Source organism: Ctenocephalides felis, unplaced genomic scaffold, assembly GCF_003426905.1.
Source record: "Ctenocephalides felis isolate EL2017-DRISC unplaced genomic scaffold, ASM342690v1 CF-g0.4_SCAFFOLD_01886, whole genome shotgun sequence".
Classification (NCBI taxonomy): domain Eukaryota; kingdom Metazoa; phylum Arthropoda; class Insecta; order Siphonaptera; family Pulicidae; genus Ctenocephalides; species Ctenocephalides felis.
The window spans coordinates 21,886,266-21,911,155 of record NW_020538040.1 but is presented as its reverse complement, the minus strand read 5'-3'; the positions used below and the strand labels follow the sequence as shown (position 1 = coordinate 21,911,155).

Below are 24,890 nucleotides of genomic sequence, written 5' to 3'. Positions count from 1 at the left end.
ATGATGATAAAAGTACAATAAAACCAATGGGATGAAAATGCATAATTAGAAATAAAAAAAACTATAAAATATTACACAAATTTATAATAGAATCTAAAATAGTTTTATAATTTTAAGTTAGTGATAAAACAAATTGTATATATTTTTCTTGTTTATGTACATTTATAGAGTGTGCATATGACCAAAAGTTTGTATAACAAAGTCAAATAAATTTGAATTTTTTTTTAAAAATTACTGTTTACACATAGCCAAAAGTTCAGTTGAACCTTTTTACCCCACCCAAATGAAAGCTTTTGTAGAAGTCATATAAAAAACACTGTTGAATCTAATACATCTTGTAAAACAATTGAATAATGTATACTTCAAAAATATATTAAAGTCTCGCAAACTAAACAACAGTGCTCATAGCCAAAAAAACTGAAAACAAAAAAAATACTTTTGTTATGGATTTTGAAACATTGCCGTTTATCGCTTCACCGACGTAAGAATCCAGGTGATGGCTTTTGCCCTCTACTTTCAAATATTGTTGTTAAAAAAATCCTAACTGTGTATATTCTTGAGATATCGGTGGTGGACCTTTTTACCCGCGGATCTTTAAGCTGTACCCTATACATATAGTACTGATTACTGTTAAGATAAATGAAGAAACAAACATATTTACTATAAAATAAAGACCAATAGTAAGTCTTATGACAAACAAATCAAAAAAATCAACTCAGGCATAGTAAATTGAACTTTCTTTACTTCACAACAATTTAATCAGAACTTTTGAAGATGACCGACCGAATGCAAAATATTAAAAAACATGACATTATCTCAAACAATAGCTAGATGGAGACTTATAGGCATAAAATCTGAATACCGTTAAAACAATAACCGTTCGAGGAGTCTATATAGACAAATGTCTTCTGACAGGAGGACAATTCGTCTTGCGATTCACAACAATGGACCTTCGCCGAACAATAATTAACTAATTCTATTGTTAATTTTCTTTTATTTTTTCTTAATATCACGAAGTCGATTGTCCGCATGTGTGTAGTGTAAAACAATGAAAAGATTCGTCTCGGCACACACAAAGACAATAGCAGAGCAAATAGATATTATAAAATTTATAATTATTTCCATTTCCTCATAACAATATGCGCCCAGAATTTTAATTATAGGATACGTTTGGTACGTGTACGACGGAACACGAATTTGTTCTCGTCAACGAAATAATGTTTCATGAAGTCCTTGGTTTGATAAATTACACAAACCGGCAATCCCACTGTCGTAAACAGAACTATTGTTTTTAAAATCCATGTCGACATAAACGAGATCAGTTGTAATTAGAATTAGAAAATGGAAAGAAAAACAAACATTTAGTTACTTAATTGCAACTTGCTAATATTTTCCTAAATTTTTCCCCAACTAGCAAACATTTTCAAATCCAACTCAAAAACATGTTGAAAGCACAGTTCATAAAATACAATAGTCAACTACCACACTTAGATTATAAATTTAGCAAATTGTACTTAAATAGAAATAAGAAGTAAAATTTAAAATAGTTAATTTGAAATTAAATAAAATTCCAATTGTTAAGTTGTATTTGAATAAAAATTAGAAGTAAGAAAACAGCAAGATTAGAATTGAAGAAGATCAGATTTAGGAGAAAACAAGTCCCCAAATATGTAATAATAATAGTAATAATTTGGAAACCAATTATGGAAAATATAATGAGAGAAACCGAATTAATTATGAAAGAACTGACTGAATGTCAGTTGATACAGCAATTTTGAAATCGAATTTCCAATATTTGGATGAATAATCAAATCTGATCAGAAATATCAAATTTCCAGCATTTGGAAACCAATGGTGATGGATACCAAATAAATGGTAAACAAAAATAAATGTCAGTTGATCCAGCAATTTTGATATAGTATGTCCCATATTTGAAAGTCAATTGAGTAGCTGAAGATATTGATGGAAACCCAATAATTATCAGATGAGGTCCGAATGAAGTTAAACCTATCGCGACAACTCTTGATGACCACTCAAAAATCAAGTTATAAAAAATCACATAATTTTCAGAACAACCCAATAAATTAATTGTTAATTCACCATTCATGTAAATATAGAACAAGAAAATTTCTATAAGCATCTATTTTGTGGTTCAATCAGATGACTGATTTGTTCTAAAGCCTTACGTCTAGTTATAGTTTAGTGTTTCCCCTGTTTTGCTAATGTTATAGTTGAGAGCACCTATTCCCAACAAGAGTAAATAATACCTACTAGGTTATTCATTTTTACTACAAAGCCTTCACATTTAACTAACACAATAATGAATTAAAAAGAAAAAATCGAAACCACGCGATTGTACAGCCTCACACCATACCTATTATACTTTCAATCATAATTTATCAATGCATGAATAGCAGTGCCGATCAATTTTTTTCACCGTCTACAACTTATGCATAACATAATAAAAAAAATAATTACGATATTGGATATTTTAATACCTTATACAATATAATGAATGCAGTAAATAGAGAACGCCGGTTTGATTCCAGATGATTATTATGAAACCTTGAACTAAATAATAAATGTGTAATAGAAAAAGATAAGTGATCTTGTCGGAAATAAAGGAATTGGATTTATTATATATGAAAAAATAAATACAAAATATTAGCAGAACAGTAGTGCAAATGACTTCTAAATATTTCATCACTATGATAACTGATTGAACCTTTTACAACATTTTTTATATTTTCTATGACTATTTTAAATAAAGATTTTAAATAATTTATAGCCCACATTTTAGACTAATATTTTTACTCTACAACTTCTACCGATTAAAAATAAATGATTGAATAAATAAACTGACAGAAATTGTTTCAAAAACGAGGTATTTCATAATTAATAATAAATTCTATCACTACAATAAAATCATTCTATACAGAAGTATATTGAAAATAGAGTTTTAAGATAAAATTTTGAATTAATGAACCAAAAAAATTTTGTTCCTAGTGATAGATCCTAATTGAACTAGTGATTATAGAAAAGATAATTCTTCTATCAATTTTACTTTGCAATTTCAAGCTTATAGATAATAATATATTCCAAACTCAACGCTTTCGTATTACCAAATAATTCCTGCAATATTAACCCTTTCGGTAAGGGTACGTGAGCTCTAAAAGAAGGAAAGGGGTTTGATAAAAAATCACAAAATAACACAAAAGGAGGAGGCTCTAGGGATCAAAATATTACGTGTATTTATTTTCCAACTGAATTGAAACAAAATTCAGAACTCTTCAAAAAAAAAAAAAAAAAAATTTTACGAATTTTTCAAGATACTAGAAATACACGAGATAAATATCACATAAATATCAGGGGGTTCCAAAAACCTGATTAATGGAGACACTGCTATACGAGTCAGCAACCGCCCAAAAACTTGCTAGACAAAATATATTAAGATTTAAAATTATAATCAATAAAACGTATTAAAAAATAAATAGCATATTAAAGCACGAAGTTCATACAACGATATATTGATATAAGCGCAAATGCTGTGTAACGATGCAAAATTACAATCAATTAAAAAGAGTTAAAATAACGACACAAACAGAAACCAAAACTAAATTACTATATGTTTACCCAAAACAAAAACTTTCATCAAACATAAAAGTTTCTCCCTCTAGCAGTCGATCAATTTGCGTTAGAGGTTTTCTGGAAAATCAATACAGTTGCGTGTCGGCCGAAGTGAAAAATAATATACAAGCACTTCGTCGTTTACGCTTTGCGTGTTACAAAAGTATGAGATTATGATCTATTAAGTAGATTTTTTAGTTGAATCCACAGACACGTTTCGTGTTTGATGAGTATAATAGACAAAAAATATATTGAAGATTTGTGAGTCGACTTAAAATCAGTGGCAAATAGTTGTTGAAATGAATTAGAATCAAGTTTTTATGACACGCCTAAATATCACATGGTGCGATGACAACAAATGTATATCTTGAGTCATTATAATGTGGAAAATCTCAGAATGCTTTTTATAATTAAATTATGCCTTGCCAGAATCGCATGATTAATAAATATTGATATTTTTGAAGTTGTCCGTGAAAACGTATAAAAATATCATTAATTCGTAATGTTCTTTTTATTTATTATATATACGTGAAAATAAATAAGATTTATATAAGATTTTTAAATAGTTTTAAATATATTATAGTTGCATCAGAATATAATTTTTGTTATAGGCAACTGGCATGTTTTTGACTGACACCAATAAGTAGTCAGTGGATAAACAAAGTTCAGATATTCATTTCATTCTAGTCAAAATCTTTTTTATTACTCGATATGTTCGAGAATATTGCCAACCAAAATTTATTACAAAAAAGGGAAATCAAAGAAAACATATTCATGCTCATGTATTTATTTCTTGATTTTAACTTAATTTATAAAAAATGTGGAAGTGAGCACTAACAATTATTATTTATTAAATAATAAAATTATTAGGTTATAAATAAACTGGAATTTAAAAATATGGGTCGTAGTTTACGCACCAATATAATAAATACGAACGTTATTAATTTTGTGCAAAAATATACATTTCAAATAATGTTTATTTATATTGAGCCTATATTGGTTTTGAATTGGGACAATATATCGTTTATCAATATTGGGCTCATATTGGGTCCACATTGAATTCAATATTGGTTTCATGTGGGAAAATATTACCTGTACAATATTGGAGAAATATTAATAAACTATATAGGGCTCACATAAAAGACAATATTGCACCACAATTAATTTCTGCTGGGGAATTACCACAAACAATTTATTCTTTTTTTATAATTATGACTGTGATTTACGAAAAAACTTGATTTTACTAGAATAAGTAATAAGAATTTGGACGAACTGATCGTATATAGATTTGTGTTGAACTTATCATCAAAAATCTTCAATTTGTAACTTAAAATTTCGGTAAAAAATATTTTTGATAGGATTCAAAACCCAACCCCGTGGATTGGTAATTAAAACTATGTGCTCCCAATCAGAAGTTCCAGATTCAATGCCCGCTTCGGACAACCTTATATCAAGCAGCATTGACATCGGTTTACACTTACAATTAGAAATATAAGTAGCATTTGTGATTAAAACAATGTGCTTCCAATCAGAAGTTCCAAGTTGAATGCTCGCTCAGAAAAACCTTATATCAAGCAGTAGTGACATCGGTTTGCACTTAGAAATATAATTAGCATGATGTTTCTGAATGGTCCTTATATAATTAGCATGATAAAAAATTTATCAGAATCGCAACAATTCTTATAATAAAATGGGAATAGAACAACCGTTTGGGTTACCATTTATTAAAAAAGTCATATCGTTTAAGAAGTCACCACAGTATCTTATAGGACTCGTCAAGTTCTGATTGCAGTTGAAAAAAAGATAAATAAATTTTTAATGTTTCTAACATAACCAATTAATTATTGAATATTATTTAAAAATCAAAACAGCCATTTAACAACTAAGTTTATTATATTGCTGGAATGGCATAAAACACATATCAATGAAGAAAAATCCGTTCCATTGATCATTTATTTCCGCATTCAAGTATTCAAAAATCGGTCTTTCCAAACAGTACGAGTTCAAAACCATCCTCCTCCTCCATCAATTACATCTGTTGGTTCAATTTGTTCAGTTGCTCTTCCCTATATGTACGATGAGATTAGATATATAAATGATGATTGATGAAGATGAGATGCGGTTTATCGAGCGAGGAGTACTTGGGCTACGATTGTTAACGGGGAGTCGTCGTCCACGAGGCGCTGCATAGTGGATAGTACTAGTAGGTGCCAGTTCATGCACCTATCCTTAGTACTCGCACTTAACATGACAAAGCACGTTAACTCTTGGACAAATGAGAATAATATATCCATAGGTGCATCGAATGAAGGTAGATAGAAGGAGTTTTAGATATTCTATGTAGAACAGGGCTGGACAGACGCAGGTCATGGTGCAAAGACGGAAGCAGAAGTATTTCGAGAAATATTGTGAATGAAATTGACGCTTGATGGAAAACTTATGCAACTTCTTAATGGGAATCCAAATAATGTATACTATATTTTATTATATATTTTTACATATTAATCGGCCAATTCTGCCGTAAAATAGACCAATGTTATGACAAGGCTATGTTATGTAGTAGTTTCCATATAAAATGCTACTAAATACTGTCAAAATGCCATTTATTTGCTGTGCGATCAGGCGTTCTATACATAAAATGCAACTTCACTCATATGTTATCAAGCCATATCCCAAAGATCCAGTTATGATACTGACTTTTTTTTTACTATTGTGCGGTTATCTATCCAAAACATCTTCTGCACAGCAACCACACAGAATTTTGACAGTTTTTAGTACCACTTTATATGGAAAGTACTACATAACATAGTCTTGCCATAACATTGGTCTATTTTACCCTTTCGACTCAGAAGCCGCCGCTCCGGCGACAAAATTCATATAAATCTCGCAACTCGCGAGTGGAAAGGGTTAATATTTCCAAATCAAATTATCACTTGATACCAGCTACTAAATACTCTCTGGCAATGGTCAACTACTCTAGTACTCTCTGACAATAGCAAGAAGATTTTGTAATCTAGAAGCTATTTTTTAATCCTATAATTTAACTTTAGTACAGGTGTAAAAATTATTATATAATGGTAATAAGCTAATAATAATAAGCTCTAAACGGATTAGAGACAAAGCCGTTCTGAAACCTCTGCAGAATAGTTATGTTTGAGTTACTGACCGCACCCCATAGTTGTAGACCGTAGGACCATATTGGTTTAATTAATTGGTCTTGTATATTAGGAGTTTATTTTCCATTCAGACTTGTAATTAAAGGTAATAGTATAGTAATGAAAATAAAGAACAAGGAAGGGAAAGAAAATCATTGATTTGTGGTGCTCTCATACCATGGACTTGCCTTCGGGCAGACTACCATTTATTATTATTAATACGTATTGGTTGAGAGTCCAATAAAATGACATAAAGAATGAACTTACTATCAAAAAATTGATAATTAACATTGAAAAATTATAAACAGCGAGCTAATTACAATTTGTCTCAAAATCCAAAAAGAATAATGTAATAATTTGTCAGAAATCAGGATTTCCTAATAAGAATAATATAATCTAAAATATGTAGTATCTAAAGAATGCTCCATTGTGGGCGGTGTCACCAATTCCCAATAACAAAAGTTTTCTTTTTATATAAACAAAAAAATAAAGTAGTGGCATTGACTATGATAAGTATGATGGATCGTGTTCGTTATCCATATTATAATATCAATTCAAAAAAATTATAAATTCTACAATTGATTGTTCAGTATATGTGCGAGAATAGACAAAAATATTTCTTCAATTGAAGAAACAGACAAAGACACAAAGAAGGTTATTTCAAGATTTTATTGTGGTGAACTTTAGCAAGCTCATATAAAAAATTTGAAAATTACATTGAAAAATGCATGACGATAGAAGACTTTAATTAGTAGTATCAAAAGAAATAGTTATTTTCTATGAATCATGAAACACAAGGTTTTAATTAATTAGCAATTTGTTATAAATCATTATAAAACCACATTTTCAATTTACTCGTAAATTACCACCATCAAAGTTCCGATTTGCAATTAGTCGGTCTATTAAAACATTTTTTAAACTAAAACCTATGTATGTCAAAACATTTGCAAAAGTGTATAGTTTTCGCAAGATTTTATGCAAGTGTCGAGTACTTTTTTTAAAGTCACGTAGTAAACTATTAAATACCATAAGAACATTATAAAATTATACAGCTACGGTCCTTTCTAAACACGTCAGTTTTTATGCACGAATTTAGTCTATATTCTCCATGAATCGAAAGTCTACCGCCAAGGTCGCAAATTTTTGCGAGAAAAAAACACATCGTGAAGACAAAAGTGTCATTACACAACCAGGAGAATTTTTAAATGCAAGAAATAATAAACAAGTATCAAATGTATGCATGAAAGCAGAGTCTGTAGAGTTGAATTCTTGCACGTCTAAGCAAATAGATATCATACCGAGTATTTAATTCTGCAGAGGAATGCAGATTAGAAATACGGCGAGCGATAAAAATGGTAATTGACTTATTGAATAGGTTTCGAGATAAAATAATGGATTTTAGTGACATCAAAAAGATATAGAATATGAATCGACGTTTTGTGCATACCAATGCAAGGTCAAGATGAGCACAAGTAAAACAAAGTTTTAACCTAAACCTCGGTGCAAAAGATGACTTTTGTCAACGAAATAGAAGTTTGTAGTAGGAAGGTGAAAATTTAGGGTTGTCTGTGTTTTTTGACTATGAATTGAAAATAATGCCATAAAATGGTTCAAAGACTGGTAATTAACTTATTGAATACGTTGATAAATAAAATAATAGTATATAAAAAAATTTAGTGACATCAATTTTAAATAAAAAGATATATAAAGTGAAAAGAGGTTTTGTGCATACCAACGCCAAGTCCCAGTAACGAGTAAAAAATTTTATCTCAAACAATATGTAAACTATGGAAAAAACGTAATATTGGAAAAAAAGTATTTTTATCTCTAATTACATCCCAAGCTACTAAATTTCCTTGGCAACACCGCATTAGGAAAATATGAAAAATTCTTATACACAAACTGACCCAATTCTCTCCACAATATCGATTCACCTTATACGATTCAAATATTTACTTTATCTATTCAAACAGTCCATAAATAGCCTGTTTATTTTCTATAGCAAAGGAAATTAATACTAAATTAATGCTTCTACATACAACAGAAAAACCTTGTACTGGCTACCGTTAAAGAAACAGAAATACTCTGACCTGATATTATAATATAAAAGAAAGTAATTTACAACTAACAATAATACACAAAAACATAAACATAGACCTATAAAAATTAATTCCGACCATAATGAGTCTAAACAACTTAATTAAAAGTTATAATAACAGCTATTAATGTCAGAATAACATTACAAGAAAAAAATATTCATAATAATAATATATTCAATTAGAATATCGAAAACTAAACCGTAACTAAAATTTAAATATTCATGTTGAATGAAGCACGACTTTCTACGTACATTCAGAAATATTTTTTTTAGTGATAATGTATTCGATAAATCGAATAAACAAAAAATGTGTATCTATGACAAATGAGTTTTGGTACGATGTTTGTATAATGAAAGCGTATCTAAAAAATAAGTGAGATAAAATAATGTTTACATTTGATGATATCTCATAGGAATAATAAATAAGCTAATACTATATTTGGTAAATGTTGAGATAACAATTATATATGTTGAAGAACTCTATTGACAAATTAGTAATAAAAATAAGACATAAAACTTACCATAAGTTTTTTTCAGAATGAATCACTTTAAAAAAATATAACTTAAATAATAATTAAATTATAAAATATGATGTATTGCCAAATAACGTAAATTTGAAAAGCAATAAATAAAAAAAAATATTATGGATATAGTGATAAATCTTAAAGCAAGACCTACACAAAATATGTCGTCCATGGACGACATTCGTAGCGAAAGCTTTAAAATCCCAGTTGTATGCATACTATTTTTTCGGTCTAAGCAAGAATTGTGAGTTCATAATAATTTGCAAATTTACTAATTTTTTTTTTTTGAAATTGTCTGAAACGTCTAATTTTAAATTCAAATTCGAGATGAATATTAGATTTTTGCTGGTTACAATTTTTAACTTCCCGTAGAATCATAATAGTCGAAAAATCGAAAATGAATTTTTTTACATATCTTCACGTTTCAGAGATTCTGAACATGTTGGCATACCTCAGAAAAAATTGATGTGTGTGTGTATGTGTGGATAGAATTTTTCGTCGACGATTTCGAGCGTATGGATTCAAAACCAACCGATTTGTATTGATAGGGAGATGTGCTGATTAGTTTTTGGTAAAAGCAGGTCCAGCAGTTTCGGGGATACGGAGCAAAGAGTGCAGAAAATAGAAATTGAGTTTTTGAGAGAATTAAGCATCCGATTTTGAATGATTCAAAAGAGTGGTTGCACTTTGAATAAATTAATGACCAGATAGTGTATTAAAAGTTATGTATCGTTGAGTTAAATTATTTGCATGCTAAACACTATTTCATCTGATGACAATATATTCATAACCATACCCCCGATTATGTTTTTCAACAACAAATGCTAGGTTACATTATCCTTTTATGAGCTTTAGATGCTCGTATGTCATATTATCGAATAATTTTCACATTTTTATTATATTATCTCACGTTCACCTATTGGAATTACAAGAAAATTCTCTATGACATGCATACATCATTTGTAGAACGAGTTTCGATCATACTCGATCACAGGCTGCGCATTAATTAGCACGACCGTGTACAATAATTTAATCCCGATCGAAGACGATTCGGAATCGGCCAGGTGCATCGATATTTCTAATCACATCTGGTTTAATAAACGAGATTCTCGATTTAATAAAAGGAAAAAACTGGTATAGTGGCCTTTTAATTCCATACGTATTATATCACTTAGATTTCTTAAGTCGTGCGATTCGGCGTAGGTACTTCTTACTCGCGTATCAAATACAAAGTGCTCGCGTATCAAAGCGTAATTCCGATTACGCGTGTCGCGGTTGAAAATTGCCTACTTGGGTAAAAGTCATTGCACAATATCTTGGAAACCACTGGTATTTGAGGAAAATACTCTTCGAACAAAAGATTTTTTTAAAAACATTTTTTTCCCACATTTTTTCCTGAAAATTGAACCATTGGGTACTATTTGCTACTCAAATTTTCATTTTTTTTTCAAGTAAAACTTCTTTAGGCGCGACTAGGGTGTAAATCCGTACAAATGCAACGGAAGTGGGTTACGGCCGAGTCGAGTGCCAATGATTCGTCATTCGCTCTCGATGATATAATTTCTATACGGGTCGATTGTGATTGATTGTCGTATCATGTACGGGACTTTTTGTATGCGTGACTTTGTACCTGCGTACGTCACCGAAAGCTTGAAGCATATTGTTCATTTTTCGGTGTTCGATGTCATTACATTTTAAGGTTAAATAGTAGTACAAATCTTGAGTTAATAAAAAATATCTGGATCGGAAGAATAGTTATTGTTGAAAGTAATTCGTATTATTCGAGGTTTTCGAGGTTTTCGAGATTACTATATACCTTTGAGGTTATTACTAAAATGGAAAATAATTTTATAGACAGACACTACAGCTGTTCAAAGAATAAGATTATATCGCCAGCAAAAAAGTAAAAAAATACCATCAGTCAATGAATGTATGTTAATTTTAATTACATGAAGTTCTTCAAACACAATTCCATGATGTGTAAAGTTGCGAAAACAATATTTGTTTAGGCGTTATTTAACATAAACCACTATGTGAACGAATATTATAGAATTTATTAATCAGAAATTACTTCATTTCTCTAATGAAGATTCATTTCTGAATGCTAATTACAATGACAAACCGATCATGTCATATTTGAAGTATGACTTTTATTACATTATTGTTTTAAAATATTATACATATTTTTAATGCTATTATAAATATATAATTTATAATTCATTCTTATATAAATGTGTATAATGGTTGACACTAATAAATGTGTGCATTACGAGTGTTACCATATTACTAATAAACATTATTCGAAATTGTTATATGATGTATTTATTTTTACGCAAATGCCATCTTGTACAGTAGCAAATAAGTTTTACTTCAATCGCGTGTGAACCTTACGCGCACTCTTTTTTCCCCACATTTTTCGTGAACATTGAACCATAGGAAACTATTTTGAACTCAAATTTTCGTTTTTTTTTTTGAAAAAGTTTTGAGATTCATGAATGAGACCAAATAGGTGTGAGTCATCTATCTGAATCCGATAATGGCAATTACATTCAAATATTACTAACTACTAACTAATTTCATATTAGAATATGTAAAATAGATTTTCTGTTCTTTTAATTTAACTTTCCACTAAGTTTGACTTTTAACGAGCAACATTTTATGAAAATTCTCCCACTGAAAGTTTCCTGAATCACTTCATTCAAGTATCATTTGTTGACACAGAATATAAAAGTGTAGGCTCGGGTCTAAAATAGAAATAAAAAAATCTGATTTTGTTATGCATGAATGAAATACGTATCTTGGAAACGACTGCACCAGCTTTTATCTAAAACCAATTTGGTTTTTAACTTCCCGTAGGGCAAGTTATAGTAATCGCAAAAAAATAAAAAATGGAAATTTTTATATATCTTTACGTTTCAGAGGTTTCTGAACATTTTGGCATACCTTAGAAAAAATGGATGTATGTGTGTGTGTTTGTGTGTGTGTGTGTATGTATGTATGTATGTATGTATGTATGTATGTATGTATGTATGTGTGTGTATGTATGTGCGGATACAAATTTTCGTCGACGATTTCGGGAACACGGATCAACCGATTTGAATAATTCAAAAAACATTCGATTTGTATTGATAAGAAGACGTGCTGATTAGTTTTTGGCGAAGGCAGGTCTACGTTCCGAAGATACGGGGCAAAAAGTGCCGAAAACGGTAACTCAGTTTTAAAGAGAACGGAGCGTCCGATTTAAATAATTCAGAAAACATTTCACTTGTATTAACAAGATGAAGAATCGATAAAATTTTCATGAAAGGGTAGGTCTAGCGGTTTCGGAGATATGGAGGAAAAAGTAAAAAAATGAGCCATTTGGCGGTCAAAAATGATTATTAGACATATGCACATCAAATTATCAGATATTTTATAGAGATTTTAACAATAAGTATACATTTTGTTAACATTCCTATGGGTACCAATGCTTATGCGTTAAACAGCGACGCGGGGCTTTACGCGCTTTATATTTTGTCTATGCAGTTAAAGCAGTACGATTGCTTTAAAAAGAAAGTTCAGATCTTCCACAATATGTCAAAATAAAGAAAAAAAAATTTTTTTTCAAAAAAAAAAATTAAAAAAATTTTTTTTTTTTTTTAATTTTTTTTTTCAAAAAAAAAATTTTTTTGTCCAATTTATAGTTTCTCAAAAACATTAATCGTTTTTAAAAAAAATAATAATTTTTGGTACGGGAAGTTCCAGCAATTTGCCTTAAGGCACGATGCCTTAAGACAGAATTACACTTACAGCTAGTTATTTGAATAGATTCTGCCTTTTTTGCCTAAACGTGTCATATAACTAATTTATGGCAAAAATTTACAAAAGTCACTTTCTTACATTTACATTAAAATTACTTAATTGCTGCGTGCGGAAAGTAAATTCCGAATAAGTTTTTGATTTGATCAACTTATTACTAATAAATTATATTTCTGTTTCGACTTATAATTATTGCGACTCGTTCTAATTTGAATATTAGAAGAGTGAAAGCGAATTAACTTTTGTCAAAGCTAATTATCTCGATGCGTGCGTTTTATGATCTTAATTTGTAGTATAAAATTGTATAATTAATTAGTAGAATTAAAGATATATTTATTTCGAACTATTAAATATATAATATAGATAGATAAAATCACTATTGATTTCTTACAAACCTAAAATGAGAAATGAGATTTTTTGAGAGCACAGAGTGTTTATAATCTATACTCACGATCAGATTTTGCTGTGGTTGAATTATAAATGAGTGGAGTATAATATGACATATAATGGGACTCAAAAATGAATAGATATTCAAATAAAAACTTATACTTATATATAGGTATATTTTTTAACAATTAAAGTCTAAAGCTATTTTCCTTTAAGTTAATCTTCTCGAAACAGGTATATAATATGTACTATTCCAGCTTCCATTACAACATAGGACAAATCTTTTCAGTATCTCGTCCCGATCTGATAGAACTTGATCGTTTAATTGTACAACCGTCGAGGGCATCGATTATGCTCGTGACCATCCACTTGACTCTTATATCGAGTTTTCTATTTGTATTTTATACAATCGTCTTGTTATTACATTATACAACGAAATCACTTGTTGTTTTTAGATTAGAAAGACGTCAGAGGCGCAGTTTCGAGTGATTAGAAAACAAAGACAGTTTCAGTGTTAACCATGAAATAAAAATAAAAATTTAAAATTTTTATGGTTTAATAATTTAATATTTAATTAAATTTCAAATGAAAAATTTTTAATGAAATCATAAATATTTCAAACAGAAAAAGTCAAATATTTTTCTCCAATTCGATTATAAAATTAGACATTCCAGAACAATTCCAAAAAAAAAAATTGCAAACAGAATTTTTCCTTAATTCAAAACAATTAAATCAAATAATGAATAAAAATTTCAACTAGAAACAAAACTAATATATCCATCTGCAATTCGAATATAAAATAAGGCATTCCATACAATTTCAAACAAAAAGTTAGTGAGTTTTTTTAATTCAGAAAAATTAAATAAAATCATGAATAAAAATTCAAAAAATTCAAAGAGCAAAAATCTAACATTTCTCTTTAATTCGTTCATAAAATAAAACATTTCACCAATTTGCATTCAATTTCGCCAATTTTTTTTGCAGGAGTGACACTGCTGTACGATCCAGCGAGCCGCCCAATTATTACTCAACATATTTTAAGATTTTAAAATCAATATCGATAAATAATATATATACACCTCTAAAAAACTTAACATCACAATATAAAATTGAATTCTTAATAATTTAACGCAAATTGAAAGCAAAATTCGTCACACTAAATGTCGTCCATAGGCGACATTCGTACACGCATGTCGTCACAAATTGGGTAATATCACAATTTTTATCGATATTCCTACAATTTTTGATAATACATATGGTATGCGCTGTATATAATATTATCATATACCAATGATAGGACAATTGTTTGGGTTGCCCCGTACACACATGTCGTCAAGCGGATGTCGTCCATAGACGACGCTCGTAGCAAAAGGGTCAAACGGGGAAAATCCAGTATTAAAATCTAAACTAAATCCATATTTATTTTTTTATAAAACAAGAAGTACGTAGTAAGTCTTAAGACATCGAACGATATAGAAACACCACTAGTTATATTATTAGTAGAATTACTTTATTTCAGTCTAACAGTAGATAATATTTTAAAAAATGTGACACCAGTGTAGTCTTATAATATTGCTCAAAATAAAGCGAAGCATTTTTGGAAGTCTTCGATAATTTATTTTGGGTCAATCAATCAAATTTAATATTTAATTTAAATTGAAAATAATTTTCAATTGTTAATAAGATTTGATTCCAATGTGTTCCGATGTCAAACTATTTTATTATATTTCTGAGATTTAAAAAAAAAACACCAAAGTTTCTATAAAAACAACACTGATGCATTTTGATCCTTAGCACTTAACACCCTTCAATCAAATCGATGCTCAAGTGCTCTCTCAATCTCGAACTTTTGTCTAATCAATTATCACTTGACGATTGATTAGTCGATTCAATTTTTATTGAAATAAATAAAACAAATAGATTCCATAAGTGGCCCTATTTCCCCGAAACTATGCAACTCGCATCGATACCGTTCCTCGAAGAACAATAGTAAATTTAATGTCTTGCACACGTCAAGTCATCATAAAGACGTTGGCCCGGGTCACAAAAAATAAACATGCAAAGAATGCCGTTGATCTAAATCTATTTTAACGATTCCATTGTAAAGTCACATAGATATATTATAACAGTAAACTAGACCTTTCGGTATGAAGTAATTTTACGAGATACTTTGCTAGAATTGCCGCATATGCCAGGCTTGTACATTGAGGAATTAAATTTGGCAGAAAAAGTAAAATATCGATGTAAAGTAATTTTTAGGAAAAAAAACTAAATGATATGAACTATTTTTATTTACCTCTTCGATTACATTATTTCCTCCAAAATGTGCCTATTTATAAGACAAATTAAAATTCAAAATGATCGCCATGCCAAACTATAGCCTGATTGAGCAATAGCTGTAATTGAAACTTTCTACGTTTAGCTAAATATTATTACGTAAACTTTTTAAGAATTGTCAAATCTTTTTTTTTGTAAAAGTAAAATACCCAAGGGTAGAAAACTTATGTACCAATTCACCTTTCTATAACGAATTTTATATGTTTTTTGAAGTTGAAATTATTAAACATGATAAAGAATATTACCCAATCAATAGTGATCATCTCCCTTTAAATATTAAATATTAATTATTACTTATTTATTGTTAATTATTCCAGTATATTATGTTCACAGGTCAAAGTCCTTAAACAAAAATTGTTATCAAAAAACTTATCTTTTCGTAAAACGTTCTTGCTAAAATGCATATTTACACTTACCGAAGAAATTTCTTTGCACTCACTTTGAGGTGTTTATTTCTTCGCACTTCGTTATTTACGATATGTGAGTACTTCTTATTGCAAAAGAAATATTTAATAACAGCTTGAACGTAATGAATCATAATATTTCATTTCCACACCTGAGAAAAATCGATAAGGAAATACGAATGTTTACAAAACTTGAGAGAAATTCTTCGTGTTTCGTTATAGACCAGATTATTAGTCATACGGAGGAAATACGTAATTTGTTCGAAATATATTATGGGGCCAATTTTCGAATGAAATAGAAATGATAAGTTACGGGTCTATCTTCATATGAGTTAGTAGTAACAAAATGTCAAAAAGCTATGTATTTTCTGTGTGGTCAGGCTTTTTACACATAAAAGCTAACTTCACGTATGTGTTATCTAAGAGTGTTATCAAAAAAATGCGTTTATGATAAAATTGTTATTTAACGTTTGTACAGTTTGTAGATTAGATTTTATTTATAAAATGCCTGATCGCACAGCAAATACATTGCTTATAAATTAAATCCGTTACTGCGTTTTTGCTTTGGGAAGGAAGCGGTCGCTTTCTCGTCTCACAGGCAGTTTTCTGACCTTTTAGGTATATGAGTCAAAATAATGCCATTGTGTATTTTCCAGAAAATATAAAAAATTTACTTCAGATACAGAACAATAAAATTGTGTTCAAGTGTGAATAGCTCAAATGTATAGATTATTGAATAGTAAGGGGTCATATTTGTAACTACGACAATCTTTGGAGATGAATAACGGCAATCCTGATTACAATCCTGATATACATACCGAAAAATAAACGAAACGAAATTCAATATGGTTTTTCCATAGCCTGAAATAACAATACTATGGAGTGCAAAATTCATCAGTGATATCAATAGTATTTAAGCAGCAAAAAATATTTAGTATTTTATTATTACTTTTACACAATTATATATATATATATATATATATATATATATATATATATACATCTATATATACATTCCCGTCAGTCTTATATTTATCAAATCTTTCCTATTTGCTCTTATTGTGGTCGGTAACATGGTCGTCTTATTGTGGACTTTGACTTTGAACATAACATGGCATAAGGCGGATAAATGTCTGCACTTTATACCACTTTTGTCATTTCCTGCGATGATCCAATGCAAAGAGATCTAAAACACATGTGTAGTTACTTGGGCGATGTTGTAAACAACGTTAAATTAATGGCTTGTAATTCCCCACTATAAAATATGTTTACAAAGAAAGTTTATTTTAGTTATACACGGTTGTAATAACACTGATGGATACACGGTTAGGAAAATTTAATAATTAAACATTTATAAATTTAATTAGTTTTGAACATAGGTTCTCTAAGCGCATGTTCGAAGTTGGTAGTGTATAGTGAATTTTAAAATAAATCCCTACGCTCCTACAGTCTTGTTTGTTAACGATTAACAAAATCAATGTTGGTATGAATTAAATACATATAAGCAAATAATACTCATATAATATAATAATTTTCCAAGCATTCCATAATTTTAAATTTTTAATACAGATCTTGAATACAGTAATCTACTATCACTAATTTGTATTATCAGACATTTTTACATTGATGATTACTTCTGAAGTTCCTTATCATTTGTAAACATTCCAATGTGCTTTTTTATTACTGTATGGAGAGCATGATATTTAAATGAGAACAGTTGTAAAAAATCGGATGTGACTAAATGCAATAGATAAAGAAAGTTTCGAAATCTAAACAGACTCTAGATTTTCCTCTTGAGCCAGAAACTTCAAAAATGAGATTTACCAATAACTTAAATTATTGTGACCTCATGATGATAACATTTACTCTTGTAGTATTGTATGCTGAATGACTTATTAACCCTTTCCACTCGCGAATTGCGAAATATTATTATTAAGAATTATTTATTGCGAAGAATTACATCTAAGTTTTTTCTGACAAGGACAACTATTTCCTTCTTCCTTTGGAATTTTGATAAAACTTGGCATGATGATAATTTTGGTACCTAACTGACGTCAATGAAATATTAGAGGCCTATGAAATATATCGTAAGTTTCTGATAGACAATTACACATATATAATAAAATCAGAATAAGGTGGATATGGTAATATTTAATAGATTCAATAATGCTCCATAAATTTTTCACTTATACTGTTGATAATAATTAATTTTACCAATAATTTCGTTAACAGTATGATGTGTAAAATTTTGTTTGAATTGATTTTATTAAAATTTGTGTGGTATTTGCCACTTACACCATTTAAATACCACACAAATAAGTTAAATCAAGTATATTGACACCTTTGGCTTCTTCAATGCCAGATTAACATAGCATGTAATTAACACTTATTACAATAAAATTAATTTCAAACAATTTCACGATTTGCACATCCGTTGATTACAATAATTTTCACTGCGTTTAAAATAAATATACAAGCACTTGCAAAGGTAAATATATGTTTTCTTCTGTCAGCCTTTTAGTTATTTGCTAAAAAAATTACCACCATTATTTAAAATAAACTGCAAAATTGCATATCCTGTTCTTCTAGAGAATCAGTGTCGACATGCAAAAAAACATTCATTCACACTTGAAAATTCTTAAATGATTCGACACTGATTAATCTTGATCTATTTTAGATGCATCTCGACCGAATGAAAATGTGAGAGTAAATTCTATATATTATAGCCTTAATTAGAATATAAACTGGAGAAAATTTAATTAGAAGAAAGTACAAAATGCATAAAATCCTATAATTGAATTATTTCAGAAATCCTATTAATGTGGTTAGCTAATTCCATGTGAAACAATGCAGAAATTATATTTTAAAATGGGATCGAGAAAATTCTAAAAGATAAAACATAATTGGTAAAGGTGATAATAAATGATTGAATTGATCAGAAGTAATCACAAATGTAAAAATGTCTCATAATATTATACAAATTAGTGATAGTAGATCATTGGATTTAATATCTGTATTAAAAATTTAAAATAATAGATTGCTTGGAAAATTATTATGCTAAAAAGTAAATGTTTGCTAATAGGTAATATTCGAAATATTAGGTTTTCAAATAGTTATACTTAGGTAATTATTTTTGTATTATATTTAAAGACTTACATTTGTATTACATAAAAAAAACATAAGAATATATTTATTGAAGTAAAACTTTTTTAGGCGCGACTAGGGAGTAAATCTGTGAAAATGCAACGGAAGTTGCGTTACGCCCGAACTCTAGAGTCAATAGAGATCATAAAAATAAAATTTTATGAAATGATTTCAACAGTAGTAGTATACGATATCAAAATAAATATCGTATATTTTAACCACATTTTTTGCTATGTCAGTCATATGTGTTTGACGCTAACAAGTTCTACATGGGCCACGTCAGACATATATGACTGACATACGGAAAAAGAGGAAAAAATGTATTAATATAGGGCTATGTCAGTCACGTATGTGTGACATAATAATAGTGTTTTTTTCAGGAAATTTGTCATTGCATTGTTACATTTTGAATAAAATTATCTAATAAAGTTTAGTAACTTCGTGACCCATGTGAAACATTTTCTGATTGTGGCGATTAATGTGTTAAATAATAATTGTGAAATATAAACAAGTCTATTAATAAATTGCATACAATTTTATTAAAATAAAATAAAATCACTAATTTTATAGGACTAAGAGGCCACATAGCTCCAAGTTGAACTTTGGAGTTAGCACTCTATATTTATAAAATTTATTGCTCCAATGCGCAAATCCATAAATTAAAAACTATTAATCATCAAATACAGCCAATTAAAAAATATATAACAGAAAATATTACAAATAAATCTGTTTACCGCATACATTAATTTTTGTACACAATCAATTAATTCCAACTATTTATTTAAAACGCAAAACAAATATTTTTATGTGCAAAGAATAAAATTACAGTAATCAAATTCATATTTCGTGCTGTTTTATATTTCCTGTTGCTAATTTTGGGACCGTGAAATATTGGGCAATAAAATCATAAAATTAAATTGACTTATGATTTAAACTTGAGATAAAATTATGAACAACAATAAATTCATATTTAAATACACGCTGGTTAATCGATGCAGTCTGAAAAATTTGAGATCTAGTGAAATAATAATTTAATTCGTAATTTAGGATTTTTAAGAATGCGTTTGAGAAGGTCATATGAATAAATATAAAGCATTTTGTGTAGTATTTATATTTAAATTTGTATAGCAAAATTTAAATCATAATTCATAAGAGCATAATAGATTTTTTGCTGAAAAGAATGACTCTTGTCGGATTTGGCATTCAAAATTATATTCTACAGATTCCACTGACATTCGATCTCTTTATCTTTTAAAATCTATGAATTCATAAGTAAACTAAATCAATATGTATAGGAATTCAAGAATATAACAATACACCACTTCATAAGCAAACAGGTTTATTTATGGAAGCTGTAAAATATATTTGCTCACCAATTTAATATCTTCAACTTACGATTGTATAAAAATTTATTTTATAAATCAAATTACCAGAAAGAAATTTTTAAAATACCATGATTATTGATTTCTATATAATCGCGTGTGAATTAGGTCACAAACAAATTTCAACATTAATTTTATTGGCATTCTTATTTTTTATATATCTCATGTACTTAAAACATTATGATTTTATTTGCATTTAAACGCACATAAATAGTTGGAATATTTATTAAATTATCAATCTTTCGCTGTAATATAATCTAAGCTTTACGATCTTTAAATGATATAAAATGAGTTTATGATCTTGAGAAGAGTTTAAGTTTCGCGAAGTGAAAAATACGTGAAATTGACCATAATAGTTCTGAGATATCGTTGATTTATAGTAAAAATATAAAAATATTTGAGACTTGCGAAACAAAGCAAAATTTGAGTTACGCGATATTTAAGAGTTGTTCTGGTCCAAAAGCTTCAAGAAATATTTTTCTTAAACTTTTCCAAGTTTAACTATTCAAGAATATGTGTACAAGAAGATTTTTTAAAATTTGAATTATTTTCTATATAGTTGTTTGTCTACGATAATCCTCCTTTGTTTCCTCGATCTGCGAAAATTTAAACTCGTTTTTCTCGAAAGTGTCTTTTTCAATATGATACCCATGATTTCTCAACTTTTACTAGCCCAAATTACTTGAAATTTTTTAAGAATCTTCTTTATTGACTTCTCTTTAGAATGATCTAATCTCATCCACAATTTCCGATTTTTACTATATTTAAAAAAATCGAGAATATCAAAAAAAAGTTGTAATTTTTTATTCGGACAGTTCCTATTTTGTGATTATTCTTCACTTGCCCGTATTTCCTATAAATGCGACATTGTAGCTAAATAATTCCGTCTTATTTCGGAAATCTGAATCTGAAATCAAGGTTGCTAATTTTTTGAGAACCCTACTTCATCACTCGCTAGAATTAAAACATTGTGACTGTTTTTAATTTTCATTTTTTCTGTGTTCTTAAAATATTAAATAACAACATATAATTTTTTTCATTAATTAGGTTCATTTAAACTTTGGATCCGTAACTGTGAATAACATTTCTAGAACCACAGTCAAAAATTATGATATAATTCCAAAAAATTTCAAGAATTAAAATTTTTTGTTAAACTATGAACTTAAAATTTTCAAATTTGCTCTTGACAAGCCCTCCTTTAAAAATGTACTAAAAGTGTTTTAGCAAATTCCATCAAAAGTTGGGGCACTTAATCAAGATTGTAGAATGATAAAATACTTGATAGTTTCATAATGAAAAAAATGGAATTAAGAAATAAAAATCTAAAAACAACCAGATTTTTCTAGTGCATTTTACTCACAATTAGTTCAAATGTTTGTTGTATGCGCAAGCTCCAATGTGCAAGTCAAAAACATTTGAACTGGTTGTGAGCAAAATGCGCAGAAATCATGTTATATTTAGGTTATTTTTTTACTAAATTTTTTTAACCCAGTATAACAAATTCTGAGGTTATAAGGGAGAAAGGAACAAATAAATTTCACATTTAGTATATTAAAACAATTTATACAAGAATTATATCCATATTGCAAAAGAAAGTCGCAAGTAATTTATAATCATATTAATCATGAAAACTTTAACAGATATATGAGGTAATATATGTGACGGTTAACATAATTGTCTAACGTTTTTATTGAATTTATCAGAACTTAAAGGTTCTATTAGCTACCAAGCAGTTGTCTCATCTCAATGTGATAAATTTTATCATTACAATTTCTGTAATAGTGATAAATTTTTTATGCAACAATGGCTAAGAGTAAGGACTATTTTCTCTTGGCAAAAACATGTCACTACATACGCTGATCGAGTTGAGTATCGAATCCCATAGCTACTATTACCACTAACCCACAGCCCCCTTACAGCATAATATATAGATACCAATAATTGATTTGAAAACGAACAAACATTTTTTTTACATTTCTTCGATGCAACATGAGATTTTTATCTAATCACTTACTTAGCCAGACGTGTCCTCGTCCGATGGCGAAATCCAAACCCGCCAAATCTCTGCGCAATTGTGTACGATCCATGTCTAAAACGCACTCAGGTAACAAAAACAGCTGATCGGGGTCTTCCTCGGCCGCCAAAAGCCGTGGGCGCGAAGACAAACGCGCGGCGGTCAACATAGCTCGGTTAAAACGACGGCAAATAATACGCTACAGTTACGATAATAAAAGAAATAACAAACAGGATAATAATTATATTTGCTTGTGTTTCAGGCGCATTCTGGTGCAGGTAAAAATCAGGATGTTCTACTCTGGCATTTTTATTTCTCTCCACGAGTTGCAGTTGCAATTATCAAGCAAGATTTTTTGTCCAAACATTAAGTTCCAACTTTATGTGTCGTATGCAAAACTTAATGAACGTGGCTCTAGATTATATTACATTCAGTTTTTGTTGTTTTGTTGTTATCTTCTCACTGTTCTTAATCGGTCGACTTGGTATTGGTGGTTTTGCGAAAGGCAGGCCTTCAGGCGAAAACAAGCAGAATTCCCAACGTGAAAGAGTTATCATGCTAAAACATCTTTATGGGCGATGCACGCATTACGACATCCAAACAACACGACCAACACACTTGGTCACGGTCCTTTTCAAGGTCAGAGGGAAAAAATGTATCTAATTAAAAGATCCTTTAATAATTTCAATCTTCTAAGGTACTTCCTTGGTACAATTGTATTATAACACTGACATCTAAACACGGCACGACCAACGCACTTGGTCAGGGTCCTTTTCAAGGTCAGAAGAAAAAAAAGTATCTAATTAAAAAATCCTCTAACAATTTCAATCTTCTAAGGTACTTCCTTGGTACAATTGTATTATAACACTGACATCCAAACACGGCACGGCCAACACACTTGGTCAGGGTCCTTTTCAAGGTCAGAGGAAAAAAAAGTATCTAACTAAAAGATCCTCTAATAATTTCAATCTTCTAAGGTACTTCCTTGGTAAAAATGTATTGCAACACTGACATCCAAACACGGCACGGCCAACACACTTGGTCAGGGTCCTTTTCAAGGTCAGAGGAAAAAAAGTATCTAATCAAGACATCCACTGATAATTTGAATCTTGTAAGGTATTTCCTTGGTACAAATGTATTACAACACTGACATCCAAACACGGCACGACCAATACACTTGGTCAGGGTCCTTTTCAAGGTCAGGGGGAAAAAAGTATCTAATTAGAAGACCCTCTAATAACTTGAATCTTCTAAGGTATCTCCTTAATAAAAATGTATTAAAACACTGACATCTAAATACAGCACTACCAACACACTTGGTCAGGGTCCTTTTCAAGGTCAAAAAAAAAAGTATCTAATCAAGACATCCTCTGATAATTTGAATCTTCTTAGGTATTTCCTTGATACCACACTGGCACGAAATATTACATAACTCCAGAAGCTGTATAAAAACACAAGTCAAAAAATATGGTATCACGATTGTTGCCACTGATGTAAAAAAGCACACTTGTTTGAATCACGTTATTTAGATATATGTATTAGACTTTTATCAAGATTTATTTATTCAGCATATCGATTGAAATATCAATTGGTTTCGCAAACAGACTGTCCGTTTGCAACGGTTAAAACAACGAACAATTTGTTGTGACTGTTATGTTTGAAAAGACAAGTTGACCGCATATGCAAATCATATGATCGTAGTAAAAGAAATTCTTTACTTCTGGAACCAAGTCATCATCAATCCTTTAGGACTATATATATTTCCACTTAAGCATTTGTCTTTATGCACTATATTTTTTTGTAACTGTATATTTTGGCATAGCATAGATCACACATCCCAAAACTAATACTGTATGTATGCAGAATATTTCATGTTATGACAGAATCCAAACTATGATGATATCATCCAACGCATGTGAATCATCATTTGGCAGCTCAGAGGCATTTCCATGTTAAAAGATGAAACAAATTAAGAAAAATTATCCATGGGAGGTTGACATATGAAAACACTGATAAAATT

The 24,890-nt window shown here is 29.4% G+C and overlaps 1 protein-coding gene across 1 annotated transcript in view; it reads right to left on the bottom strand.

Annotated features, from left to right (window-relative positions):
• Positions 1-23,812, bottom strand: part of LOC113378096 — a 490,250-nt gene extending 466,438 nt beyond the window's left edge. Inside the window, exon 1 of the mRNA XM_026618610.1 lies at positions 22,871-23,812. Within this exon, the coding sequence (XP_026474395.1) occupies positions 22,871-23,039 (169 nt within the window). The 5' untranslated portion in view covers positions 23,040-23,812. The remainder of the gene's footprint in view (positions 1-22,870) is intronic.
• Positions 23,813-24,890: the final 1,078 nt, after the last annotated feature.